This window comes from Pristiophorus japonicus, chromosome 10, assembly GCF_044704955.1.
Source record: "Pristiophorus japonicus isolate sPriJap1 chromosome 10, sPriJap1.hap1, whole genome shotgun sequence".
NCBI classification, from domain to species: Eukaryota; Metazoa; Chordata; class Chondrichthyes; family Pristiophoridae; genus Pristiophorus; species Pristiophorus japonicus.
In genome coordinates this window covers 221,795,565-221,819,758 of record NC_091986.1, presented here as the reverse complement: position 1 = coordinate 221,819,758, position 24,194 = coordinate 221,795,565, and the positions used below count along the sequence as shown (strand labels likewise).

The 24,194-nt window shown below is 49.8% G+C and overlaps 1 protein-coding gene across 12 annotated transcripts in view; it reads left to right on the top strand.

Annotated features, from left to right (window-relative positions):
• Positions 1–24,194, top strand: part of stim1b (stromal interaction molecule 1b) — a 238,353-nt gene that overhangs the window by 173,426 nt on the left and 40,733 nt on the right. For all 12 annotated transcript variants that reach the window (XR_011595711.1, XM_070892617.1, XM_070892623.1 and 9 more), the window contains one exon: positions 1,255–1,355. Coding sequence is in view for 11 of the 12 variants with exons in the window: in XM_070892617.1 (XP_070748718.1) it covers positions 1,255–1,355 (101 nt within the window). In the remaining variant the exon portion in view is untranslated. The remainder of the gene's footprint in view (positions 1–1,254; positions 1,356–24,194) is intronic.

Here is a 24,194-nt window from a genome sequence, read left to right as displayed (position 1 = left end):
GAGTTCCAGAGCTTTAGGGCCCAGGCAACAGAAGGCCCGGCTACCAATGGTGGAGCGAAGTACTGTTAAAGTGTAGTCACTGCTGTAATGTAGGAAACGCGGCAGCTAATTCACACACAGCAAGATCCCACAATCAGCAATGTGATAATGACCAGACCATCTGTTTTAGTGATGTTGATTCAGGGATAAATATTGGCCCAGGACACCAGGGATAACTCCCCTGCTCTTTTTCGAACAGTGCCGTGGGATCTTTTATGTCCACACGAGAGAGCAGAGGGGGCCTCGGTTTAACGTCTCATCCAAAAGACATCACCTCCGACAGTGCGGCGCTCCCTCAGTACCGCCCCTCCGACAGTGCGGCGCTCTCTTTGTACTGTCCCTCCATCAGTGCGGCACTCCCTCAGTACCGCTCCTCCGACAATGCAGCACTCCCTCAGTACCGCCCCTCCGACAGTGCAGCACTCCCTCAGTACTGCCCCTCCGACAGTGCAGCACTCACTCAGTACCGCCCCTCCGACAGTGCAGCGCTCCCTCAGTACTGTCCCTCCGACAGTGCAGCACTCCCTCAGTACTGCCCCTCCGACAGTGCGGTGTCCCTCAGTACTGCCCCTCCGACAGTGAGGCACTCCCTCAGTACTGCCCCTCCGACAGTGCGGTGTCCCTCAGTACTGCCCCTCCGACAGTGCGGAGCTCCCTCAGTACTGCCCCTCCGACAGTGCGGCACTCCCTCAGTACTGCCCCTCCGACAGTGCGGCACTCCCTCAGTACTGCCCCACCGACAGTGCGGCGCTCCCTCAGTACCGCACCTCCGACAGTGCGGAGCTCCCTCAGTACTGCCCCTCCGACAGTGCGGCACTCCCTCAGTACTGCCCCTCCGACAGTGCGGCACTCCCTCAGTACTGCCCCTCCGACAGTGCGCTGTCCCTCAGTGCCGGCCTGGATTACGTGCTCCAGTCGCTGAGGTGAGTGTGCTACCCACTGAGCCACAGCTGACACGTGGAATATATGCGTGCAGCCAAGAATGGAACAGAGCTCTCATTTATAAAGCTCCTTTGTCCCAAAGCACCACCCTACCAATGCAGAACTTCCTGGGCCAGACTTCCTTCCCCCCTCACCTTCATATAACCCCATGAGGACCTTAATGTCCATCTAGATTTGACGATTCCAACTCTCTCCGGGCTGGCCTCCCATCTACCACCCTCCATAAACTTAAGCTGACTCTCTCTCTCTCTCTCTCTCTCTCTCTCTCCGCAGGCAGAAAAAATAAAAAAGAAGAGAAACACATTGTTTGGAACTTTTCATGTGGCACACAGCTCCTCACTGGACGATGTTGATCACAAAATACTCTCCGCAAAGTGAGTCGCGAGCTTGCCGGCGGGCAACACCCGGGGTGGGGGGTGGGGTGTGAGGGAGGGGAGTGAGAGGGGGTGAGGTGGGGGGGTGGGGAGGGAGAGGGGGTGGGGTGGGGTGGGAGGAGAGGGGAAGGAGAAGGGTTGGGGTGGGAGGGGAGGGGAGGGAGAGAGGGTGAGGTGGGGGAGGAGGGGAGGGGAGGCAGAGGGGGTGAGGTTGGGGGGGGGCGAAGGGAGGCAGAGGGGGTGAGGTGGGGGGGAGGGGAGGGAGAGAGAGGGGGGTTTAGGTGTGGGGGAGGGGACTGAGATGGGGTGAGGTGGGCGGGGAGGGGAGGTCGAGGGGGTGAGGTTGGGGGGAGGGAGAGAGAGGGGGGTTTAGATGTGGGGGAGGGGACTGAGAGAGGGTGAGGTGTGGGGGGGGATATATAGCATTCTGTGCTTGGCGGCGAGCGGGACCAGAGGTAGGGTGTGAGGAGGGGGGGTTGTGAGGTCAGGGAGCTGGGGGGTGAGGGGGGTTGAGGTGTGGCGGAATGTGTACATTCCGAACTTGGCCTTTAATCGAGCAGTGTTTCTGTCGGCTCTGTGAACTGCTGCGTTGCGGGGTGGGGGTTGGGGGGGGGGGGGCAGTGTGCAGACTTGCGGTGGGGGTTCAGAGCATTCCATACAGCAACCTAACTCAGTGACTGGAATCTGAATCGAGAACAGAACTTTATCAATGTAAGAGGCAGTCCCAGGATTAGCTGGTTCGATGTAGGCGGATTGGGAGGTGTGAGCTTCTGTGTCGCGGTTTGAAGTTAATGAGGCCGATGAATGAGACCCAGTGTGTGTGGTTTGAGTGACTGGAATCATTGGCCCTCAGGATCTCCACACCAGCACAGTTCTGTGCTTCTCTTTATTTACCCGCACGCTATTTGTGTTGCTGCATTTAATAACATTCTGCCGTGATTCCCTTTTCTTCTTTTCACAAATGAGGTGGGGAGGGGGTCCCGACAGCATGTCAATATCGGCACAGTTTTTCCCCCACACTGTGGTAGCAGCAGACCCAAGGGGAGGTCTGTACGTGCAGGAGTGTGACGATATTCCCAGAGGGAGATCTCTGGGACTGTGTCGATATATCCAGGGTGGGCTCTTTGGGTCTGTGCAATCTGTACTGGGGTCTGGGACTGTGGTGATATATCGGGGGTCTCACTGTATGATATATCGGGGGTCTCGGGGACTGTGCGATATATCGTGGGTCTCACTGTGTGCATGTGGGAAGTCCTGGATGTGTGCAGGAGGTGTCTCCAGCTTCAACTGCTCAAGTTCCGCGTTTCGGAGCTGGAGCAGCGGGTGGAGTCAATACGGTGCATCCCCAAGGCTGAGAGCTACGTGGACAGCACGTTTCAGGAGGTGGTCACCCTGCAGCTGAAGGCTTGCAGCCGGAGGGGAAGTGTGTGACCACCAGACGTAGTAAGTGTGCTGGGCAGGTAGTGCAGGAGACCCCCCGTGAGTCCATCTCGCTTTCAAACCAATATTCACTTCTGAGTATCGGTGAGGACGATGGTGCCTCTGGAGAGTGCAGCCAGAGCCAATTCCAAGGCCCCACGGGTGGCTCAGCTGCACAGAGGGGAGGGATGAAGAACAAAAGGGCCCTAGTGATAGGGGATTCTATAGTTAGGGGAACTGAGAGGTGTTTCTGCGGCCACAGACCTGACTCCAGACTGGTATGGTGCCTCCCTGGTGCCAGGGTCAAGGATGTCACAGAGCAGACGCAGGGCTTCCTGGGGGGGGGGGGGGGGGGAGGGTAAACAGCAAGAGGTCCTGGTCCATATCGGGACCAACAACATAGGTAAAATGAGGGATGAGGTCCTACAGGAAGAATTCAGGGAGCTAGGAAGAAAATTAAAGGGTAGGATCTCAAAGGCAGTAATCTCCGGGTTACTACCGGTGCCACGTGCTAATGAGTATAAGTATAGAAGGATAGAGAGGATGAACACGTGGCTGGAAAGTTGGTGTAGGAGGTGTTAGGTTCAAAATAACTCCACAAGGCTGTATACTGTAAGCTCAAACTGTTGTGATCTTGGTCTATTTAATGTAACCCCAGAGTGAGGAGGCAGCATGGTGGACTGCCTTTTATACCTGCTTGCCCAGTGTGTGCAGGTGACCCTTGGGTCTCCCACAGGTGCGCCCCCTGGTGGCACGTCTTACACATTGATAATGTTTACATACATAAAATCATTCCCCCCCCCCCCCCCCCCAAAGTCTTAGATACAAGTTATTTACAAGTTGAGGCGATCCGGGGCTCAGCGTTCCTGGTATTGATCGTCTGAGGTGAAGTCCTGGCCTGGGTGAGTCAGTCGGATCATTGCTGCACTGTGATGTGGCTGGTCTGATCGGACTGTCGGGCATGGTGGGTTCATCCTCGTGGTTGACCGCGAGGTCGATTGCTGGTTGGGTGTGTGTGGGTGGATCAATGATGGTAATGTCCTCTTCTAACTGTTCTTGATTGTCACTGAACCGCAGTTTGGTCTGATCCAAGTGCCTTCTGCACATTTGTCCATTCAAAAGTTTGACAACAAACACCGTATTCCCCTCCTTGGCTAACACGGTGTCAGCCACCCATTTGGGACCATGACCGTAATTAAGAACAAACACAGTGTCATTAACCTCAATGTCATGTGATACAGCCGTGTGGTACACGTGGTACACGTTACGCGGTGACGCCGGGTTTCTACATGATCATTGAGATCCGGGTGGACTAAGGAGAGCCTGATTTTGAGTGCTCTCTTCATTAGAAATTCTGCAGGGGGAGCCTTGGTAAGTGAGTGGGGTCGCTGAGCAGAATCCGAGATAACCGGGTATGCAGGGAACTGTCTGTCACGTGTTTCAAGCTCTGCTTGATAGTTTGGACTGCTCGTTCCGCTTGACCGTTGGATGCGGGCTTAAACGGCGCAGACCTGACATGCTTGATGCCATTGTGGGTCATGAACTCGTTGAATTCCGAGCTGGTGAAACATGGTCCATTGTCACTAACAAGGATATCGGGCAAACCATGGGTGGCAAACATGGCCCGGAGGCTTTCAATGGTGGCAGTGGCTATACATGATGACATTATTATCCATTCAATCCATTTAGAGTAAGTGTCCACTGCTACAAGGAACATCTTTCCTAGAAAGGGGAAGCGAAATCTACGTGGACCTTGGACCACGGTTTGGAGAGCCATGACCACAGACTCAGTGGGGCCTCCCTTGGTGCATTGCTCAACTGTGAGCAAATGTTACGTTGGTGTACACATGACTCCAATTCCGAGTCGATGCCGGGTCACCAAATGTGCCACCTGGCGATAGCCTTCATCATGACTATGCCTGCGTGGGTACTGTGAAGGTCGCTTAGAACGTTTCCCTGCCTTTTTTTGGCAAAACCACGCGATTCCCCCATAGGAGACAATCCAAATGGATGGACATTTCATCCTTGCTTCGGTGGAACGGCTTAATTTTATCTTGCATTCCCCCAGGACTGCCGACCAGCTCCCATTAAGGATGCAGCTTTTTACTAGTGATTGCACAGGGTACTGGCTAGTCCAGATCCTGATCTGGCAGGCCGTGACAGGTGATCCCTCGCTCTCAAAAACATCCATTACAAGAAGCAAGTCTGCGGGTTGTGTCATTTCCACCCCGGTGGTGGGCAATGGCAGCCGACTGAGGGCATCAGCACAGTTCTCAGTGCCTGGTCTGTGGCGGATTACATAGTCATACGCAGATAACGTTAGTGCCCATCTTTGGATGTGGGATGAAGTATTGGTGTTAATAGCTTTGCTTTCTGAGAACAGTGAAATGAGCGGCTTGTGGTCGGTTTCGAGCTCGAACCAGAGTCCAAATAGGTATTGGTGCATTTTCTTAACCCCATATACGCATGCTAATGCTTCTTTCTCAACCACACTGTCGGTTCTTTCAGCCTTAGATAAGCTTCTCGACGCATATGCAACCGGTTGCAGTTTGCCCGACACATTGCCTTCCTGTAACATACAACCGACCCCGTACGAAGATGCATCACAAGCTAGTACTAAACGTTTACACAGGTCATACAATACAAGTAACTTGTTAGAACATAGCAGGTTTCTGGCCTTGTTAAAGGCTGTCTCTTGAGATTTATCCCAAACCCAGTTGTCACCTTTGCGTAGCAATAAATGCAATGGTTCCAGATAAGTGCTCAACCCCCACTTTGGCGCCTGTGAAGTTGCTGATGCCTGGCTCAAATAACGACGGTGTTAGGCTCATAATAAAGTAATGCAACTGAGTACTGTAGACAATGAGTAACTGACCTTAGCTCCTTTATTCAAAATCCAGAGTGCCGGTACAGCATGGGAAGCCTACTTATATACAGTGCTCCCACGGGATGCTGGGATCCCTTGGGACTCCAACAGGTAAGCCCTCTGCTGGCGGTATGATACAGGTTACCTAGGGTTGCATACATAACATCACTCCCTCCCAAAGTCAATAGTACACTTATTTACAGGGTGAGATGATCTGGGGCTTTTTGCTCCCTTGTCGATCGTCTCGGTACAAATGCAGGTGTGGGTGAGTTGGTTGGTTCTTTGCTGGGCTGCTGGCCTTGCCGGGCGGCTGGGAATGGTGAGTTTGGCTTCGTGGTTGGAGGGTCAAAGTTGGTGGTGTCTTCTTCGGGTTGCTCGTGGCTGTTTGAGAATCGCAGGTTGGTTTGGTCCAAATGCTTTCTGCATGTTAGTCCATTGGCAAGTTTGACCTGAAATACCCTACTCCCTTCTTTGGCTGTGACCGTGCCAGCGAGCCATTTGGAACCATTTCCATAATCGAGCACCAACACAGGATCATTGATCTCAATATCGCGTGACAAATTTGCACGATCGTGGTACACACTTTGTTGATGCCGCCTGCCCTCCACGTGATCATGGCGATAAGGGTGGACTAGAGAGAGCGTTGTTTTGAGCGCCCTGTTCATGAGCAGCTCGGCTGGGGGAACTCCAGTGAGTGACTGGGGTCTGGTGCAGTAGCTGAGCAGCACTCAGGACATCCGGGTCTGTAGGGAGCCTTCCGACACATGTTTCAAGCTTTGCTTGATGGTCTGAACTGCTCGTTCTGCCTGGCCGTTGAATGCGGGCTTGAATGGGGCAGATGTGATGTGTTTGATCCCATTGTGGGTCATGAATTCCTTAAATTCAGCACTGGTGAAGCACGGCCCATTGTCGCTGACTCGGACATCAGGCAGGCCGTGCATGGCAAACATGGCTTGTAGGCTTTCAATCATGGCCGTGGATGTGCTTACAGACATTATCGCACATTCAATCCATTTTGAGTAAGCGTCCACGACAACCAAAAACATTTTGCCTGGAAATGGGCTTGGGTGGGTGCTGTGTAGTTCACATATTTACGTATCTCTGCCTTTCTTGGGCAAGACCACGCGATTGCCCCACAACAGACAGTCCGCCTGCAGGGACATTTCGTCTTTGCGTCTGTGGAACGGCTTAATTGCCTCCTGCATCTCCGCTGGGACGCTGGACCAGCTCCCAGGGAGGACACAGTTTTTTACAAGAGACAGTAAAGGATCCTGGCTGGTCCAGGTCCTGATCTGGCGGGCCGTGACGGGGGACTTTTCGTTCTCGAATGCCTCCATGACCATGAGCAAGTCCACTGGCTGTGCCATTTCCACCCTGGTGGTGGGCAATGGCAGCAGTCCTCTGTGCCCGGTCTGTGGCGGATTACATAGTTGTACGCCGACAGCGTGAGCGCCCATCTTTGGATGCGGGTAAAGGCATTGGTGTTAATCCCTTTGCTCTCAGAGACAGCGATATGAGCGGCTTGTGGTCACTTTCAAGTTCAAACTTGAGGCCAAATAAGTATTGGTGCATTTTCTTCACCCCGTAAACACACGCCAGAGCTTCTTTTTCAATCATGCTGTAGGCCCTTTCGGCCTTGGACAGACTCCTGGACGCATAAGCGACCGGTTGCAAAATCCCCGATTCGTTAGCCTGTTGTAACACACACCCGACCCCGTATGATGGCACATCGCAAGCTAGAACTAATCGTTTACATGGGTTATACAGGACAAGCAGTTTGTTTGAACACAACAGATTTCTGGCTTTCTTAAAGGCAGCCTCTTGTGAATTCCCCCATACCCAGTCGTCTCCCTTGCACAGTAGCGCATGTAGGGGTTCTAGCAGGGTGCTTAACCCGGGTAGGAAATTACTGAAATAGTTAATGAGTCCCAGGAACAACTGCAGCTCCATCACGTTCTGTGGTCTCAGCACGTTCTTGATGGCCTCCGTCTTGGCGTCGGTGGGTCTGATGCCGACTGTCGCGATTCTTCTTCCCAAAAACTCCACCTCTGGCGCCAGGAAAACACACTTCGAGCGTTTCAACCTGAGCCCCACGCGATCCTACCGACTCTTCAAGTGTTCGATGGTGTCCCGACCTGTAACCAGTATGTCGTCCTGGAAAACCACGGTGCGAGGAACCGACTTTAGCAGGCTCTCCATGTTCTGTTGGAAGATTGCCACGGCCGACCGAATCCCAAACGGGCATCTGTTGTAGATGAACAGACCTTTGTGCGTGTTGATGCAAGTGAGGCCTTTCGAAGGTTCCTCCAGCTCCTGCGTCATGTAGGCCGAGGTCAGATCCAACTTGGTGAACATCTTCCCTCCAGCCAGAGTCGCAAATAGGTCGTCTGCCTTGGGTAGCGGGTACTGGTCCTGTAGCGAAAAACGGTTAATCGTTACTTTATAGTCCCCACAAATTCTAACCGTGCCGTCCTCTTTATGTACCGGGACAATCGGACTGGCCCACTTGTTGAATTCCACCGGCGCGATGATGCCTTCTCGCTGCAACCTGTCCAGCTCAACTTCCATTTTCTCACGCATCATATAAGGCACCGCCCGTGCCTTGTGGTGAATGGGTCGTGTACCGGGAACCAAATGGATCTGCACTTTCACTCCCGAGAAGCTTCCAATGCCTGACTCAAACAATGATGGAAACTTGCTCAGAACCTAGGCACATGAGGCGTCATCGATGGACGAAAGCGCTCGGATGTCATCTCAGTTCCAGCTGATATTTCCCAGCCAGCTTCTGCCAAACAACGTGGGGCCGTCCCCTGGCACAATCCACAGCGGGAGTTTGTGTACTGCTCCATCGTAGGAGACTTTGACTTCTGCACTGCCAATTACAGAGATTAGTTCCTTGGTGTAAATCCTTAGTTTGGTGTGAATGGGGCTGAGCTTGGCCCTGTGTGCCTTTTTGCCCCACAATCAGTCGAAGGCCTTTTTACTCATGGACTGACTTGCACCCATGACCAGTTCCATAGGTACTGGAATTCTGTTCAGTTCAACTTTCAGCATTATTGGTGAACATTTCGTGGTGAATGTGTGTATCCCGTATACTTCTGCCTCCTTGGTTCGAGTCTCCAATTCAGCCTGATCCACAGTGGATCGATTTTCCTCTGCAACGTGGTGGTTTGCAGGGTTTGCAGCTCGCCTGCACATTTGCTGGAGGTATTCTGCAACCGTTGCACGCATAGTGCTTGAAGTGGCATTGATGGGGCCGATGATCACCTCCACAGCACCAACAAGGTGTTAACTGCCTCGCATTAACAATTGATAGCGGACTGGGGGTCATCTGAGGTCGGGCAGCAGCAGCTGGTGTGTACGTTCTACCATGTATATTCCTGCTCGAAACCGACGTTACGTTATGCACAGTACTGGCCGAAACTGTTTAGTGGTGTCACTGGTGGACATAAATGCCTGGACTATCGTTATGGTTTTACTTAGATTCGAAGTTCTACAGTCAACAGTTTGCGAAGGATTGTCTCATGGCCAATGCCTAGTACAAAAAAGTCTCTAAGCATTTGTTCTAGGAATCCCTCAAATTCACAATGTCCTGGAGGTGCCTCAGTTCGGCGACACAGCTCGCCACTTCCTGGCCCTCCGATCGTTGACACGTGTAGAACCGATAGCTCGCCATCAAAACACTTTCTTTAGGATTTAGGTGCTCCCGGACCAGCGTACACAATTCTTCATAGGATTTGTCTGTTGGTTTTGCCGGAGCTAGGAGATTCTTCATGAGGCCATAGGTTGTTGCCCCACAGACAGTTGGGAGGATCGCCCTTCGTTAGGCAGTGTTCTCGTCCCCTTCCAGCTCGTTGGCCACGAAGTATTGGTCGAGTCTCTCCACGAAGTCCTCCCAATCATCCCCTTCTGAGAACTTCTCCAGAATACCAACTGTTCTTTGCATTTTCGCGCGGTTGTTCATTACCTCGTCGCCAATTGGTACACTCATAATAAAGGATGAAACCGAGCACTGTGTACAATGGGCAAGTGTGACTGTAGCTCCTTTAATGAGACTCCAGAGTGCAGGTACCTCGTGGGTGGCCTGCTTCTGTATCGTGCGCCCAAGGGATGCTGGGATCACTTGGAACTCCAACAGGTAGGCCCTCAGGTGGTAGTGTAATACAGGTTACAAGGGGTTAAATACATAACAAATTCCTTGAATTCAGCGCTGGTGAAGCACGGCCCATTGTGGCTGACAAGGACATCAGGCAGGCCGTGCGTGGCGAACATGGCTTGTAGGCTTTCGATGGTGGCAGTGGACATGCTTATAGACATTATTACACATTCAATTCATTTTGAAAAAGCATCCACAACAACCAAAAATATTTTGCCAAGAAACGGGCCCGCACAGTCAGTGTGGATCCTAGACCACGGTTTGGAGGGCCATGACCACAAACTTAGCGGTGCCTCTCTGGGTGTAATGCTCAGTTGAGAGCAAGTGTTACATTGGTGCATGCATGATTCTAAGTCTGAGTCGATGCCGGGCCACCACACGTGGGATCTGGCTATAGCTTTCATCATTACTATGCTTGGGTGGGTACTGTGTAGGTCGCTTATGAACGTTTCCTTGCCTTTCTTAGACAAATCCATACGATTACCCCACAAAAGACAGTCCGCCTGTATGGACATTTCGTCTTTGCGCCACTGGAACGGTTTGATCTCTTCATGCATCTCCGCTGGGACGCTGGACCAGCTCCCATTTTGCGATAGTTTTTTTACAAGGGACAGTAAAGGATCCTGGCTGGTCCAGGTCCTGATCTGGCGAGCCGTAACGGGTGACTTCGTTTTCGAATGCATCCATCACCAAGAGCAAGTCAGCAGGCTGTGCCATTTCCACCCCGGTGGTGGGCAATAGTAGCCGACTGAGAGCATCAGCACAGTTCTCTGTGCCCGGTCTGCGATGGATTACATAGTTGTATACCGACAGCGTGAGCGCCTATCTTTGGATGCGGGCAGAGGTGTTGGTGTCAATCCCTTTGCTCTCTGAGAATAGCGACATGAGGGGCTTATGGTCAGTTTCAAGCTCAAACTTGAGACCAAACAGATACTGGTGCATTTATTTCACCCCGTAAACGCATGCCAGAGCTTTTTCATTCATGCTGTAAGCCCTTTCGGCCTTGGACAACCTCCTGGACGCATAGGCGACCGGTTGCAATGTTCCTGATTCGTTAGCTTGTTGTAACACATACCCGACCCCATATGAAGATGCATCGCAAGCTAGCAATAAACATTTACATGGGTAATCCAGAACAAGCAGTTTGTTGGAACAGAACAGATTTCTGGCTTTCTCAAAAGCAGCCTCTTGTGATTTCTCCCATACCCAGTTGTCTCCCTTGCGTAGCAGCACATGTAGGGGTTCTAGCAAGGTGCTTAACCCGCGTAGGAAATTACCCAAATAATTGAGGAGTCCTAGGATCGACCTCAGCTCCGTCATGTTCTGTGGTCTCGGCGCGTTCTTGATGGCCTCCCTCTTGACGTCGGTGGATCTGATGCCGTCTGTGCGATTCTTCTCCCCAAGAACTCGACCTCTGGCACCAGGAAAACACACTTCGAGCGTTTCAACCTGAGCCCCATGCAATCTAGCCGACTTAGAACCTCTTCCAGGTCCTGCAAGTATTCGATGGTGTCCCGACCTGTGACCAGTACGTCGTCCTGGAAGATCACGGTGCGCGGAACCGACTTTAGCAGGCTCTCCATGTTCCTTTGGAAAATTGCCGCGACCGACCGAATCCCAAACGGGCATCTGTTGTAGAGAACAGACCTTTGTGTTGTGTTGATGCAGGTGAGGCCTTTCGAAGGTTCCGCCAGCTCCTGCGTCATGTAGGCCGAGGTCAGATCCAACTTGATGAATGTCTTCCCTCCAGCCAGGGTCGCAAATAGGTCGTCTGCCTTGGGTAGCGGGTACTGATCCTGTAGCGAAAAACGGTTGCGGTACTGAATAAAGAAAATATTACAGCAGTGAGGAGGGATGATATGTTATAGGGATGATCTAATGAGGCCATATGGGTCAAACTGAAAAATAAAAAAGGAGTGATCACACTGCTGGGCGTGTATTATAGACCCCCAAACAGTGGGAGGGAGATAGAGGAGCAAATATATCGGCAAATTGCTGTGAAGTCCAAAAACCATAGGGTGGTAATAGTAGGGGATTTCAACCATCCTAATATTGATTGGGACAAATATAGTGTGAAGAGTATAGAGGGTGCGGAATTCTTAGTCAATGTGTAACAAGCCCAACACGAGAGGGGGCAGTCTTGGATTTAGTTTTGGGGAATGAAGCTGGGCAGGTGGAAGGGGTATTCTGAAAAGGGAGGGTGAACAGCCAGTTGTCGTGGTGCATATAGACCAACGATATAGGTAAAAAAACGGAATGAGGTCCAACGTGATGAATTTAGGGAGCTAGGAGCTAAATTAAAAAGTAGGACCTCAAAAGTAGTAATCTCAGGATTGCTACCAGTGCCACATGCTAGTCAGAGTAGAAATCGCAGGATAGCTCAGATGAATACATGGCTTGAGCAGTGGTGCAGCAGGGAGGGATTCAAATTCCTGGGACATTGGAACCGGTTCTGGGGGAGATGGGACCAGTACAAACCGGACGGTCTGCACCTGGGCAGGACCGGAACCAATATCCTAGGGGGAGTGTTTGCTAGTGTTGTTGGGGAGGAGTTAAACTAATATGGCAGGGGGATGGGAACCTATGCAGGGAGACAGAGGGAAATAAAATGGAGACAGAAGCAAAAGATAGAAAGGAGAAAAGTAAAAATGGAGGGCAGAGAAACCCAAGGCATAAAACAAAAAGGGACACTTTACATCAAAATTCTAAAGGGTCAAAGTGTGTTAAAAAGACAAGCCTGGAGGCTCTGTGCCTCAATGCGAGGTGTATTTGCAATAAGGTGGACGAATTAACTGCTCAGATAGCAGTTAATGGATATGATGTAATTGGCATCACGGAGACATGGCTCCAGGGTGACCAAGGCTGGGAACTCAACATCCAGGGGTATTCAGCATTTAGGAAGGATAGACAGAGAGGAAAAGGAGGCAGGGTGGTGTTGCTGGTTAAAGAGGAAATTAATGCAATAGTAAGGAGGGACATTAGCCTGGATGATGTGGAATCGGTATGGGTGGAGCTGTGGAATACCAAAGGGCAGAAAACGCTAGTGGGAGTTGTGTACAGGCCACCAAATAGTAGTAGTGAGGTTGGGGACAGCATCAAACAAGAAATAAGGGATGTGTGCAATAGAGGTACAGCAATAATCATGGGCGACTTTAATCTATATATTGATTGGGCTAACCAAACTGGTAGCAATGCGGTGGAGGAGATTTCCTGGAGTGTATTAGGGATGGTTTTCTAGACCAATATGTTGTGGAACCAACCAGAGAGCTGGCCATCCTAGACTGGGTGATGTGGATTGAGAAAGGACTAATTAGCAATCTTGTTGTGCAAGGCCCCTTGGGGAAGAGTGACCATAATATGGTAGAATTCTTTCTTAAGATGGAGAGTGACAAAGTCAATTCAGAAACTAGGGTCCTGAACTTAAGGAAAGGTAACTTTGACGGTATGAGGCGTGAATTGGCTAAATTAGACTGGCAAATGATATTTAAAAGGGTTGACGGTGGATAGGCAATGGCAAACCTTTAATGAGCATATGGACGAACTTCAAAAATTGTACATCCCTGTCTGGAGTAAAAATAAAGTGGGGAAGGTGGCTCAACCGTGGCTAACAAGGGAAATTAAGGATAGTGTTAAAACCAAGGAAGAGGCATATAAATTGGCCAGAAAAAGTAGCAACCCGGAGGACAGGGAGCAATTTTAAATTCAGTAGAGGAGGAGAAAGGGTTTAATTAAGAGGGGGAAAATAGAGTACGAGAGGAAGCTTGCCGGAAACATAAAAACTGACTGCAAAAGCTTTTATAGATATGTGAAGAGAATAAGATTAGTGAAGACAAACGAAGGTCCCTTGCAGTCGGATTCGGGTGAATTTATAATGGGGAACAGAGAATTGGCAGACCAATTGAACAAGTACTTTGATTCTGTCTTCACAAAGGAAGGCACAAATAACCTTCCGGATGTACTAGGGGACCGAGGGTCTAGTGAGAAGGAGGAACTGAAGGATATCCTTACTGGCGGGAAATTGTGTTCGGGAAATTGACGGGATTGAAGGCCGATAAATCCCCAGGGCCTGATAGTCTGCATCCCAGAGTACTTAAGGAAGTGGCCCTAGAAATAGTGGATGCATTGGTGGTAATTTTCCAACAGTCTATCGACTCTGGATTAGTTCCTATGGACTGGAGGGTAGCTAATGTAACACCATTTTTTAAAAAAGGAGGGAGAGAGAAAACGGGTAATTATAGACCGGTTAGCCTGACATCAGTAGTGGGAAAATGTTGGAATCAATCATTAAGGATGAAATAGCAGCGCATTTGGAAAGCAGTGATAGGATCGGTCCAAGTCAGCATGGATTTATGAAAGGGAAATCATGCTTGACAAATCTTCAAGAATTTTTTGAGGAAGTAACTAGTAGAGTGGACAAGGGAGAACCAGTGGATGTGGTGTATTTGGACTTTCAAAAGGCTTTTGCCAAGGTCCCACACAAGAGATTGGTGTGCAAAATTAAAGCACATGCTATTGGGGGTAATGTACTGACGTGGATAGAGAACTGGTTGGCAGACAGGAAGCAGAGAGTCGGGATAAACGGGTCTTTTCAGAATGGCAGGAAGTGACTAGTGGAGTGCTGCAGGGCTCAGTGCTGGGACCCCAGCTCTTTACAATATACATTAATGATTTAGATGAAGGAATTGAGTGTAATATCTCCAAGTTTGCAGATGACACTAAGCTGGGTGGCGGTGTGAGCTGTGAGGAGGACACTAAGAGGCTGCAGAGTGACTTGGACAGGTTAGGTGAGTGCGCAAATACATGGCAGATGTAGTATAATGTGGATAAATGTGAGGTTATCCACTTTTGGGGCAAAAACAGGAAGACACAATATTATCTGAATGGCGGCAGATTAGGAAAAGGGGAGGTGCAACGAGACCTGGGTGTCATGGTTCATCAGTCCTTGAAAGTTGGCATGCAGGTACAGCAGGCAGTGAAGGCGGCAAATGGTATGTTGGTCTTCATAGCTAGGGGATTTGAGTATAGGAGCAGGGAGGTCTTACTGCAGTTGTACAGGGCCTTGGTGAGGCCTCACCTGGAGTATTGTGTTCAGTTTTGGTCTCCTAATCTGAGGAAGGACGTTCTTGCTATTGAGGGGGTGCAGCGAAGGTTCACCAGACTGATTCCAGGGATGGCTGGACTGACATATGAGGAGAGACTGGATCAACTGGGCCTTTACACACTGGAGTTTAGAAGGATGAGAGGGGATCTCATAAAAACATTTAAGATTCTGACGGGACTGGACAGGTTAGATGCGGGAAGAATGTTCTCGATGTTGGGGAAGTCCAGAACCAGGGGACCCAGTCTTAGGATAAGGGGTAGGCCATTTACATCGAAACATAGAAAATAGGTGCAGGAGTAGGCCATTCGGCCCTTCTAGCCTGCACCGCCATTCAATGAGTTCATGGCTGAACATGCAACTTCAGTACCCCTTTCCTGCTTTCTCACCATACCGCTTGATCCCCCTAGTAGTAAGGACTTCATCTAACTCCCTTTTGAATATATTTAGTGAATTGGCCTCAACAACTTTCTGTGGTAGAGAATTCCACAGGTTCACCACTCTCTGGGTGAAGAAGTTTCTCCTCATCTCGGTCCTAAATGGCTAAATGGTAGTGTGCTGACGTGGATTGAGAACTGGTTGTCAGACAGGAAGCAAAGAGTAGGAGTAAATGGGTACTTTTCAGAATGGCAGGCAGTGACTAGTGGGGTACCGCAAGGTTCTGTGCTGGGGCCCCAGCTGTTTACATTGTACATTAATGATTTAGACGAGGGGATTAAATGTAGTATCTCCAAATTTGCGGATGACACTAAGTTGGGTGGCAGTGTGAGCTGCGAGGAGGATGCTATGAGGCTGCAGAGTGACTTGGATAGGTTAGGTGAGTGGGCAAATGCATGGCAGATGAAGTATAATGTGGATAAATGTGAGGTTATCCACTTTGGTGGTAAAAACAGAGAGACAGACTATTATCTGAATGATGACAGATTAGGAAAAGGGGAGGTGCAACGAGACCTGGGTGTCATGGTACATCAGTCATTGAAGATTGGCATGCAGGTACAGCAGGCGGTTAAGAAAGCAAATGGCATGTTGACCTTCATAGCAAGGGGATTTGAATACAGGGGCAGGGGGGTGTTGCTGCAGTTGTACAGGGCCTTGGTGAGGCCACACCTGGAGTATTGTGTACAGTTTTGGTCTCCTAACTTGAGGAAGGACGTTCTTGCTATTGAGGGAGTGCAGCGAAGATTCACCAGACTGATTCCCGGGATGGTGGGACTGACCTATCAAGAAAGACTGGATCGACTGGGCTTGTATTCACTGGAGTTCAGAAGAATGAGAGGGGACCTCATAGAAACGTTTAAAATTCTGACGGGTTTAGACAGGTTAGATGCAGGAAGAATGTTCCCAATGTTGGGGAAGTCCAGAACCAGGGGTCACAGTCTAAGGATAAGGGGTAAGCCATTTAGGACCGAGATGAGGAGAAACTTCTTCACCCAGAGAGTGGTGAACCTGTGGAATTCTCTACCACAGAAAGTAGTTGAGGCCAATTCACTAAATATATTCAAAAGGGAGTTAGATGAAGTTCTTACTACTAGGGGGATCAAGGGGTATGGCGAGAAAGCAGGAAGGGGGTACTGAAGTTTCATGTTCAGCCATGAACTCATTGAATGGCGGTGCAGGCTAGAAGGGCTCAATGGCCTGCTCCTGCACCTATTTTCTATGTTTCTATGTTCCTACCCCTTATCCTTAGAACTGAGAATTTAGGACTGAGATGAGGAGAAACTTCTTCACTTAGAGAGTTGTTAACCTGTGGAATTCCCTGCCGCAGAGAGTTGTTGATGCCAGTTCATTGGATATATTCCAGAGGGAGTTAGATATGGCCCTTACGGCTAAGAGGATCAAGGGGTATGGAGAAAAAGCAGGAAAGGGGTACTGAGGTGAATGATCAGCCATGATCTTATTAAATGGTGGTGCAGGCTCGAAGGGCCGAATGGCCTACTCCTGCACCTATTTTCTATGTTTCTGTGTAGTGGGAGAGCACTTGGGTGCCAGTGACCATAATTCAGTCAGATTCAAGTTGGTTATGGATAAGGACAAGAATAAGCCTGGAATAAAAGTTCCGAATTGGGGAAAAGCTAATTTCAGTTGAGGAAAGATTTGGCCATGGTGGACTGGAAACAGCTACTTGTGGGTAAATCAGTGTCGGAACAGTGGGAGGCATTTAAGGAGGAGATCCAGAAGGCTCAGGCCAAACATGTGCCCTTAAAGAAAAACGCTAGGAAAAATAATTCTAGAGCCCCTTGGATGTCTAGGGACATACAGGAGAGGATTAAGAAAAAAAGGGATGCTGATGTCATATATTAACGGCTAAATACTTTAGAATCTTTAGAGGAATATAGAAAGTTAAGAGGCAAAATTAAAAAGGATATTAGGAATGCTAAGAGAGAGCACGAGAAATTCTTGGCCAGTAAAATTAAGGAAAACCCCAAGATGTTGTATAAATATATTCAGAATAAGATGGTAACTAAAGAAAGGGTAGGGCCTATTTGTGACCACGGGGGTAATCTGTGTATGGAGGCGGAAGATGTTGGGAGGGTTCTTAATGAATACTTTGCATCTGTTTTCACAAAGGAAAGGGGCAATGCAGATACTGCTATCGAGGAGGAGTGTGATATTCTGGATGCAATAAATATAGTGAGAGAGGAGGTATTAAGGGGTTTTAGCAGCTTTGAAAGTAGGTAAGTCCCCAGGCCCGGATGAAATGCATCCCAGGCTGTTGAGTGAAGTAAAAGAGGAAATAGCAGAGGCCTTGACCATCATTTTCCAGTCCTCTTTGGATCTGGGCATGGTGCCAGAGGATTGGAAGACTGCTAATGTAGTACCCTTGTTTAAGAAGGGAGAAAGAGATAGACCGAGTAATTACAGGCCTGTCAGCCTAACCTCAGTGGTGGGGAAATTATTGGAAAAAATCCTGAAAAATAGGATAAATCTGCATTTGGAAAGGCAAGGATTAATTAGGGACAGTCAGCACGGATTTGTTAAGGGAAGATCGTGTCTGACTAACCTGATTGAATTTTTTGAGGAGGTAAGCAAGAGGGTCGATGAGGGTAGTGTGTACACTGTAGTATATATGGCTTTTGATAAGGTCCCACATGCTAAACTGGTCACGAAGGTTAAAGCCCATGGGATCCAGGGCAAAGTGGCAAGTTGGATCCAAAATTGGCTCAGAGGCAGGAAGCAAAGGGTAATGGTTGATGGATGTTTTTGTGACTGGAAGGATGTTTCCAGTGGGGTTCCACAGGGCTCAGTACTGGGTCCCTTGCTTTTTGTGGTATAGATCAACAATTTAGATTTGAATATAGGGAGTGTGATTAAGAAGTTTGCAGACGACACTAAAATTGTCTGTGTGGTTGATAATGAAGAGGAAAGTCATGGGCTGCAGGAGGATATCAATCTACTGGTCAGGTGGGCAGAACAGTGGCAAATGGAATTTAATTCAGAGAAGTGTGAGGTGATACACTTTGGGAGGGCTAATAAGGAAAGGGTATACACATTAAGCGGTAAGCCACTTAATAGTGTAGATGAACAAAGGGACCTTGGAGTGCTTGTCCACAGATCCCTGAAAGTAGCAGGCCAGGTGGATAAGGTGGTTTAGAAGACATACGGAATGCTTGCCTTTATTGGCCGAGGCATAGAATATAAGAGCAGGGAGCTTATGCTTAAATTGTATAATACTTTGGTTAGGCCACAGCTGGAGTACTGCGTGTAATTCTGGTCGCCGTATTATAGGAAGGACGTGATTGCACTAGAGAGGGTGCAGAGGAGATTTACTAGGAATCTTAGTTATGAGGACAGATTGGATAGGCTGGGTTTGTTCTCATTGGAACAGAGGAGGTTGAGAGGAGACCTCATTGAGTTGTACAAAATATTGAGGGGCCTGGACAGAGTGGATAATAAGGGTCTATTTCCATTGGTGGAGGGGTCTATTACGAGGGGGCATAGTTTTAAGGTGGTTGGTGGAAGGTTTAGAGGGGATTTGAGGGGGGGCTTCTTTACGCAGAGGGTTGTGGGGATCTGGAAATCGCTGCCTGGAAGTGTGGTGGATGCAGAAATCCTCACCACTTTTAAGAGATGGTTGGATGGGCACTTAAAGTGCAGTAACCTGCAGGGTTACGGACCTCGAGCTGGTAAACATAGAAATATAGAAAATAGGTGCAGGAGCAGGCCATTCGGCCCTTCGAGCCTGCACCACCATTCAATAAGATCATGGCTGATCATGCAACTTCAGTACTCCACTCCTGCCTTCTCTCCATCCCCCTTGATCCCTTTAGCCATAAGGGCCACATCTAACTCCATTTGGAATATATCTAACGAACTGGCCTCAACAACTTTCTGCGGGAGAGAATTCCACAGGTTCACAATTCTCTGAGTGAAAAAGTTCCTCCTCATCTCGGTCCTATATGGCTTACCCCTTATCCTTAGACTGTGACCCCTGGTTCTGGACTTCCCCAACATCGGGAACATTCTTCCTGCATCTAACCTCTCCAATTCTGTCAGAATTTTATATGCTTCTATGAGATCCCCTCTCATTCTGCTAAATTCCAATGAATATAAGCCGAGTCGATCCAGTCTTTCTTCATATGTCAGTCCTGGCATCCCGAGAATCAGTCTGGTGAACTTTCGCTGCACTCCCTCAATAGCACGAATGTCCTTCCTCAGATTTGACCAAAACTGCACACAATATTCAAGGTGTGGTCTCACCAAGGCCCTGTACAACTGCAGCAAGACCTCCCTGCTCCTATACTCAAATCCTCTCGCTATGAAGGCCAACATGCCATTTGCTTTCTTAACCACCTGCTGTACCTGCATGCCTAGTTCCAATGACTGATGTATCATGACACCCAGGTCTCGTTGCACCTCCCCTTTTACTAATCTGTCACCATTCAGATAATCTGCCTTCCTGTTTTTGCCACCAAAGTGGATAAACCTCACACTTATCCATATTATACCATCTACCATGCATTTGACCACTCATCTAACCTGTCCAAGTCACCCTGCAGCCTCTTAGCATCCTCCTCACAGCTCACACTGCCACCCAGCTTAGTCTACATTCAATTCCTTCGTCTAAATCATTAATGTATATTGTAAATAGCTGGGGTCCCAGCACTGAACCCTGCGGCACCCCACTAGTCACTGCCTGCCATTCTGAAAAGGACCCGTTTATTCCCACTCATTGCTTCCTGTCTGCCAACCAGTTCTCTATCCACGTCAGTACATTACCCTCAATCCCATGTGCCTTAATTTTGCACACCAATCTCTTGTGTGGGACCTTGTCAAAAGCCTTTTGAAAGTCCAAATACACCACATCCACTGGTTCTCCCTTGTCCACTCTACTAGTTACATCCTCAAAAATTTCTAGAAGATTTGTCAAGCATGATTTCCCTTTCATAAATCCATGCTGATTTGGACCGATCCTGTCACTGCTTGCCAAATGTGCTGCTATTTCATCTTTAATAATTGATTCCAGCATTTTCCCCACTACTGATGTCAGGCTAACCGGTCTATAATTACCCGTTTTCTCTCCCTCCTTTTTAAAAAAGTGGTGTTACATTAGCTACACTCCAGTCCATAGGAACTGATCCAGAGTCGATAGACTGTTGGAAAATGATCACCAATGCACCCACTATTTCTAGGGCCACTTCCTTACGTACTCTGGGATGCAGACTATCAGGCCCTGTGAATTCATCAGCCTTCAATCCCGTCAATTTCCCTAACATCATTTTCTGACTAATAAGGATTTGCCTCAGTTCTCTCAGTTCCTCCTTCTCGCTAGATCCTCGGTCCCCTAGTATCTTCGGGAAGTTATTTGTGTCTTCCTTCGTGAAGACAAAACCAAAGTATTGGTTCAGTTGGTCTGCCATTTCCTTGTTCCCCATTATGAATTCACCTAATTCTGACTGCAAGGGACCTAATCTTTTTCTCTTCACATATCTATAGAAGCTTTTGCAGTCAGTTTTTATGTTCCCAGCAAGGTTCCTCTCATACGCTACTTTCCCCCTCCTAATTAAACCCTTAGTCCTTCTCTGCTGAATTCTAAATTTCTCCCAGTCCTCAGGTTTGCTGCTTTTTCTGGCCAATTTAGATGCCTCTTCCTTGGATTTAACACTATCCCTAATTTCCCTTGTTAGCCACGGTTGAGCCACTTTCCCCATTTTATTTTTACTCCAGACAGGGATGTACAATTGTTGTAGTTCATTCATGTGATCTTTAAATGTTTGCCATTGCCTATCTACCGTCAACCCTTTAAGTATCCTTTGCCAGTCTATTCTAGCCAATTCACGTCTCATACCATCGAAGTTACCTTTCTTTAAGTTCAAGACCCTAGTTTTTGAATTAACTGTGTCACTCTCCATCTTAATGAAGAATTCTACATATTATGATCACTCTTCCCCAAGGGGCCTCGCACAACAAGATTGCTAATTAATCCTCTCTCATTACACAAGACCCAGTCTAGGATGGCCTGCTCTCAAGTTGGTTCCTCGACATATTGGTCTAGAAAACCATCCCTTATACATTCCAGGAAATCTTCCTCCACAATATTGCTACCAGTTTGGTTAGCCCAATCTATATGTAGATTAAAATCACCCATGATAACTGCTGTACCTTTATTGTACGTATTCCTAATTTCCTGTTTGTTGACATCCCCAACCTCACTACTACTGTTTGGTGGTCTGTACACAACTCCCACTAACGTTTTCTGCCCTTTGGTATTCCGCAGCTCCACCCATACCGATTCCACATCATCCAGGCTAATGTCCCTCCTTACTATTGCATTAATTTCCTCTTTAACCAGCAACGCCACCCCACCTCCTTTTCCTTTCTGTCTATCCTTCCTGAATGTTGAATACCCCTGGATGTTGAGTTCCCAGCCTTGATCACCCTGAAGCCATGTCTCCGTAATCCCAATTACATCATATCCGTTAACTGCTATCTGCGAAGTTAATTCATCCACCTTATTACAAATGCTCCTCGCATTGAGACTCAGAGCCTTCAGGCTTGTTTTTTTAACACTCTTTGTTCTTTTAGAATCATGTTGTAATGTGGCCTTTTTTGATTTTTGCCCTTGGTTTCTCTCCCCTCCACTTTTACTTTTTTCCTTCCTACCTTTTACTTCTGCCCCATTTTTACTTCCCTCTCCCCCCCCCGAATAGGTTCCCATCCCCCTGCCATATTAGTTTAACTCCTCCCCAACAGCACTAGCAAACACTCCCCCTAGGACATTGGTTCCGGTCCTGCCCAGGTGCAGACCGTCCGGTTTGTACTGGTCCCACCTACCCCAGAACCGGTTCCAATGTCCCAGGAATTTGAATCCCTCCCCCTTGCACCATTTCTCAAGCCACGTATTCATCTGGACTATCCTGCAATTCCTACTCTGACTAGCACGTGGCACTGGTAGCAATCCTGAGATTACTACCTTTGAGGTCCTGCTTTTTAATTTAACTCGTAGCTCCCTAAATTCAGCTTGTAGGACCTCATCCCGTTTTTTTACCTATATCGTTGGTACCCATATGCACCACGACAACTGGCTATTCACCCTCTCCCTCCAGAATGCCCTGCAGCCTCTCCGAGACATCCTTGACCCTTGCACCAGGGAGGCAACATACCATCCTGGAGTCTCGTTTGCAGCCGCAGAAACGCCTGTCTATTCCCCTTACAATCGAATCCCCTATCACTACAGCTCTCCCACTCTTTTTCCTGCCCTCCTGTGCAGCAGAGCCAGCCACGGTGCCATGAACTTGGCTGCTGCTGCCCTCCCCTGATGAGTCATCCCCCCCAACAGTACCCAAAGTGGTGTATCTGTTTTGGAGGGAGATGACCGCAGGGGACCCCTGCACTACCTTCCCTGCACTGCTCTTCCTGTTGGTAACCTATTCCCCATCTGGTTGTGTAACCTTTACCTGCGGTGTGAACAGCTCACTAAACGTGCTATCCACGGCATCCTCAGCATTGCGGGTACTCCAGAGAAAATCCATGCACATCTCCAGTGCTTGACAGCTGGCAGTGTCCCTGACTTCCCACGTAGCACAGGAGGAGCACGACACGGCTCTGGGCTCTCCTGCCATGACTTAACCCTTAGATTCACTTAATTTGGCAACAATGCCCAAGATTTCCGACTGATAAGAAAAGAAAAAGACAAATACTCCCCAATCAACCAGCCAATCACTTACCCGTTTGGCTGTGATGTCACATTTCGATTTCATATTACTTCTATTTTGCCTTTTGTCCCCGCTCCCGACTGCTGCTCCCGACTGCCGCTCCCGACTGCCGCTCCCGACTGCTGCTCCCGACTGCTCCTCCGACTGCTCCTCCGACTGCCGCTCCCGACTGCTGCTCCCGACTGCTGCTCCCGACTGCCGCTCCCGACTGCTGCTCCCGACTGCTCCTCCGACTGCTCCTCCGACTGCTGCTCCCGACTGCTGCTCCCGACTGCTGCTCCCGACTGCCGCTCCCGACTGCCGCTCCCGACTGCTCCTCCGACTGCCGCTCCCGACTGCTGCTCCCGACTGCCGCTCCCGACTGCTGCTCCCGACTGCTCCTCCCGACTGCCGCTCCCGACTGCCGCTCCCGACTGCTCCTCCGACTGCCGCTCCCGACTGCTGCTCCCGACTGCCGCTCCCGACTGCTGCTCCCGACTGCCGCTCCCGACTGCCGCTCCCGACTGCTGCTCCCGACTGCTCCTCCGACTGCCGCTCCCGACTGCTGCTCCCAACTGCCGCTCCCGACTGCCGCTCCCGACTGCCGCTCCCGACTGCTCCTCCGACTGCTGCTCCCGACTGCTCCTCTGACTGCCGCTCCGACTGCCGCTCCCGACTGCCGCTCCCGACTGCTCCTCCGACTGCCGCTCCGACTGCCGCTCCCGACTGCTGCTCCCGACTGCCGCTCCCGACTGCTCCTCCGACTGCCGCTCCGACTGCCGCTCCGACTGCCGCTCCCGACTGCTGCTCCCGACTGCCGCTCCCGACTGCTCCTCCGACTGCCGCTCCCGACTGCTGCTCCCGACTGCTGCTCCCGACTGCCGCTCCCGACTGCCGCTCCCGACTGCCGGTTCCGACTGCTCCTCCCGACTGCCGCTCCCGACTGCTGCTCCCGACTGCCGCTCCCGACTGCTCCTCCGACTGCTGCTCCCGACTGCCGCTCCCGACTGCCGCTCCCGACTGCTGCTCCTCCGACTGCTGCTCCCGACTGCCGCTCCCGACTGCCGCTCCCGACTGCTCCTCCGACTGCTGCTCCCGACTGCTCCTCCGACTGCTGCTCCTCCGACTGCTCCTCCGACTGCTGCTCCCGACTGCTGCTCCCAACTGC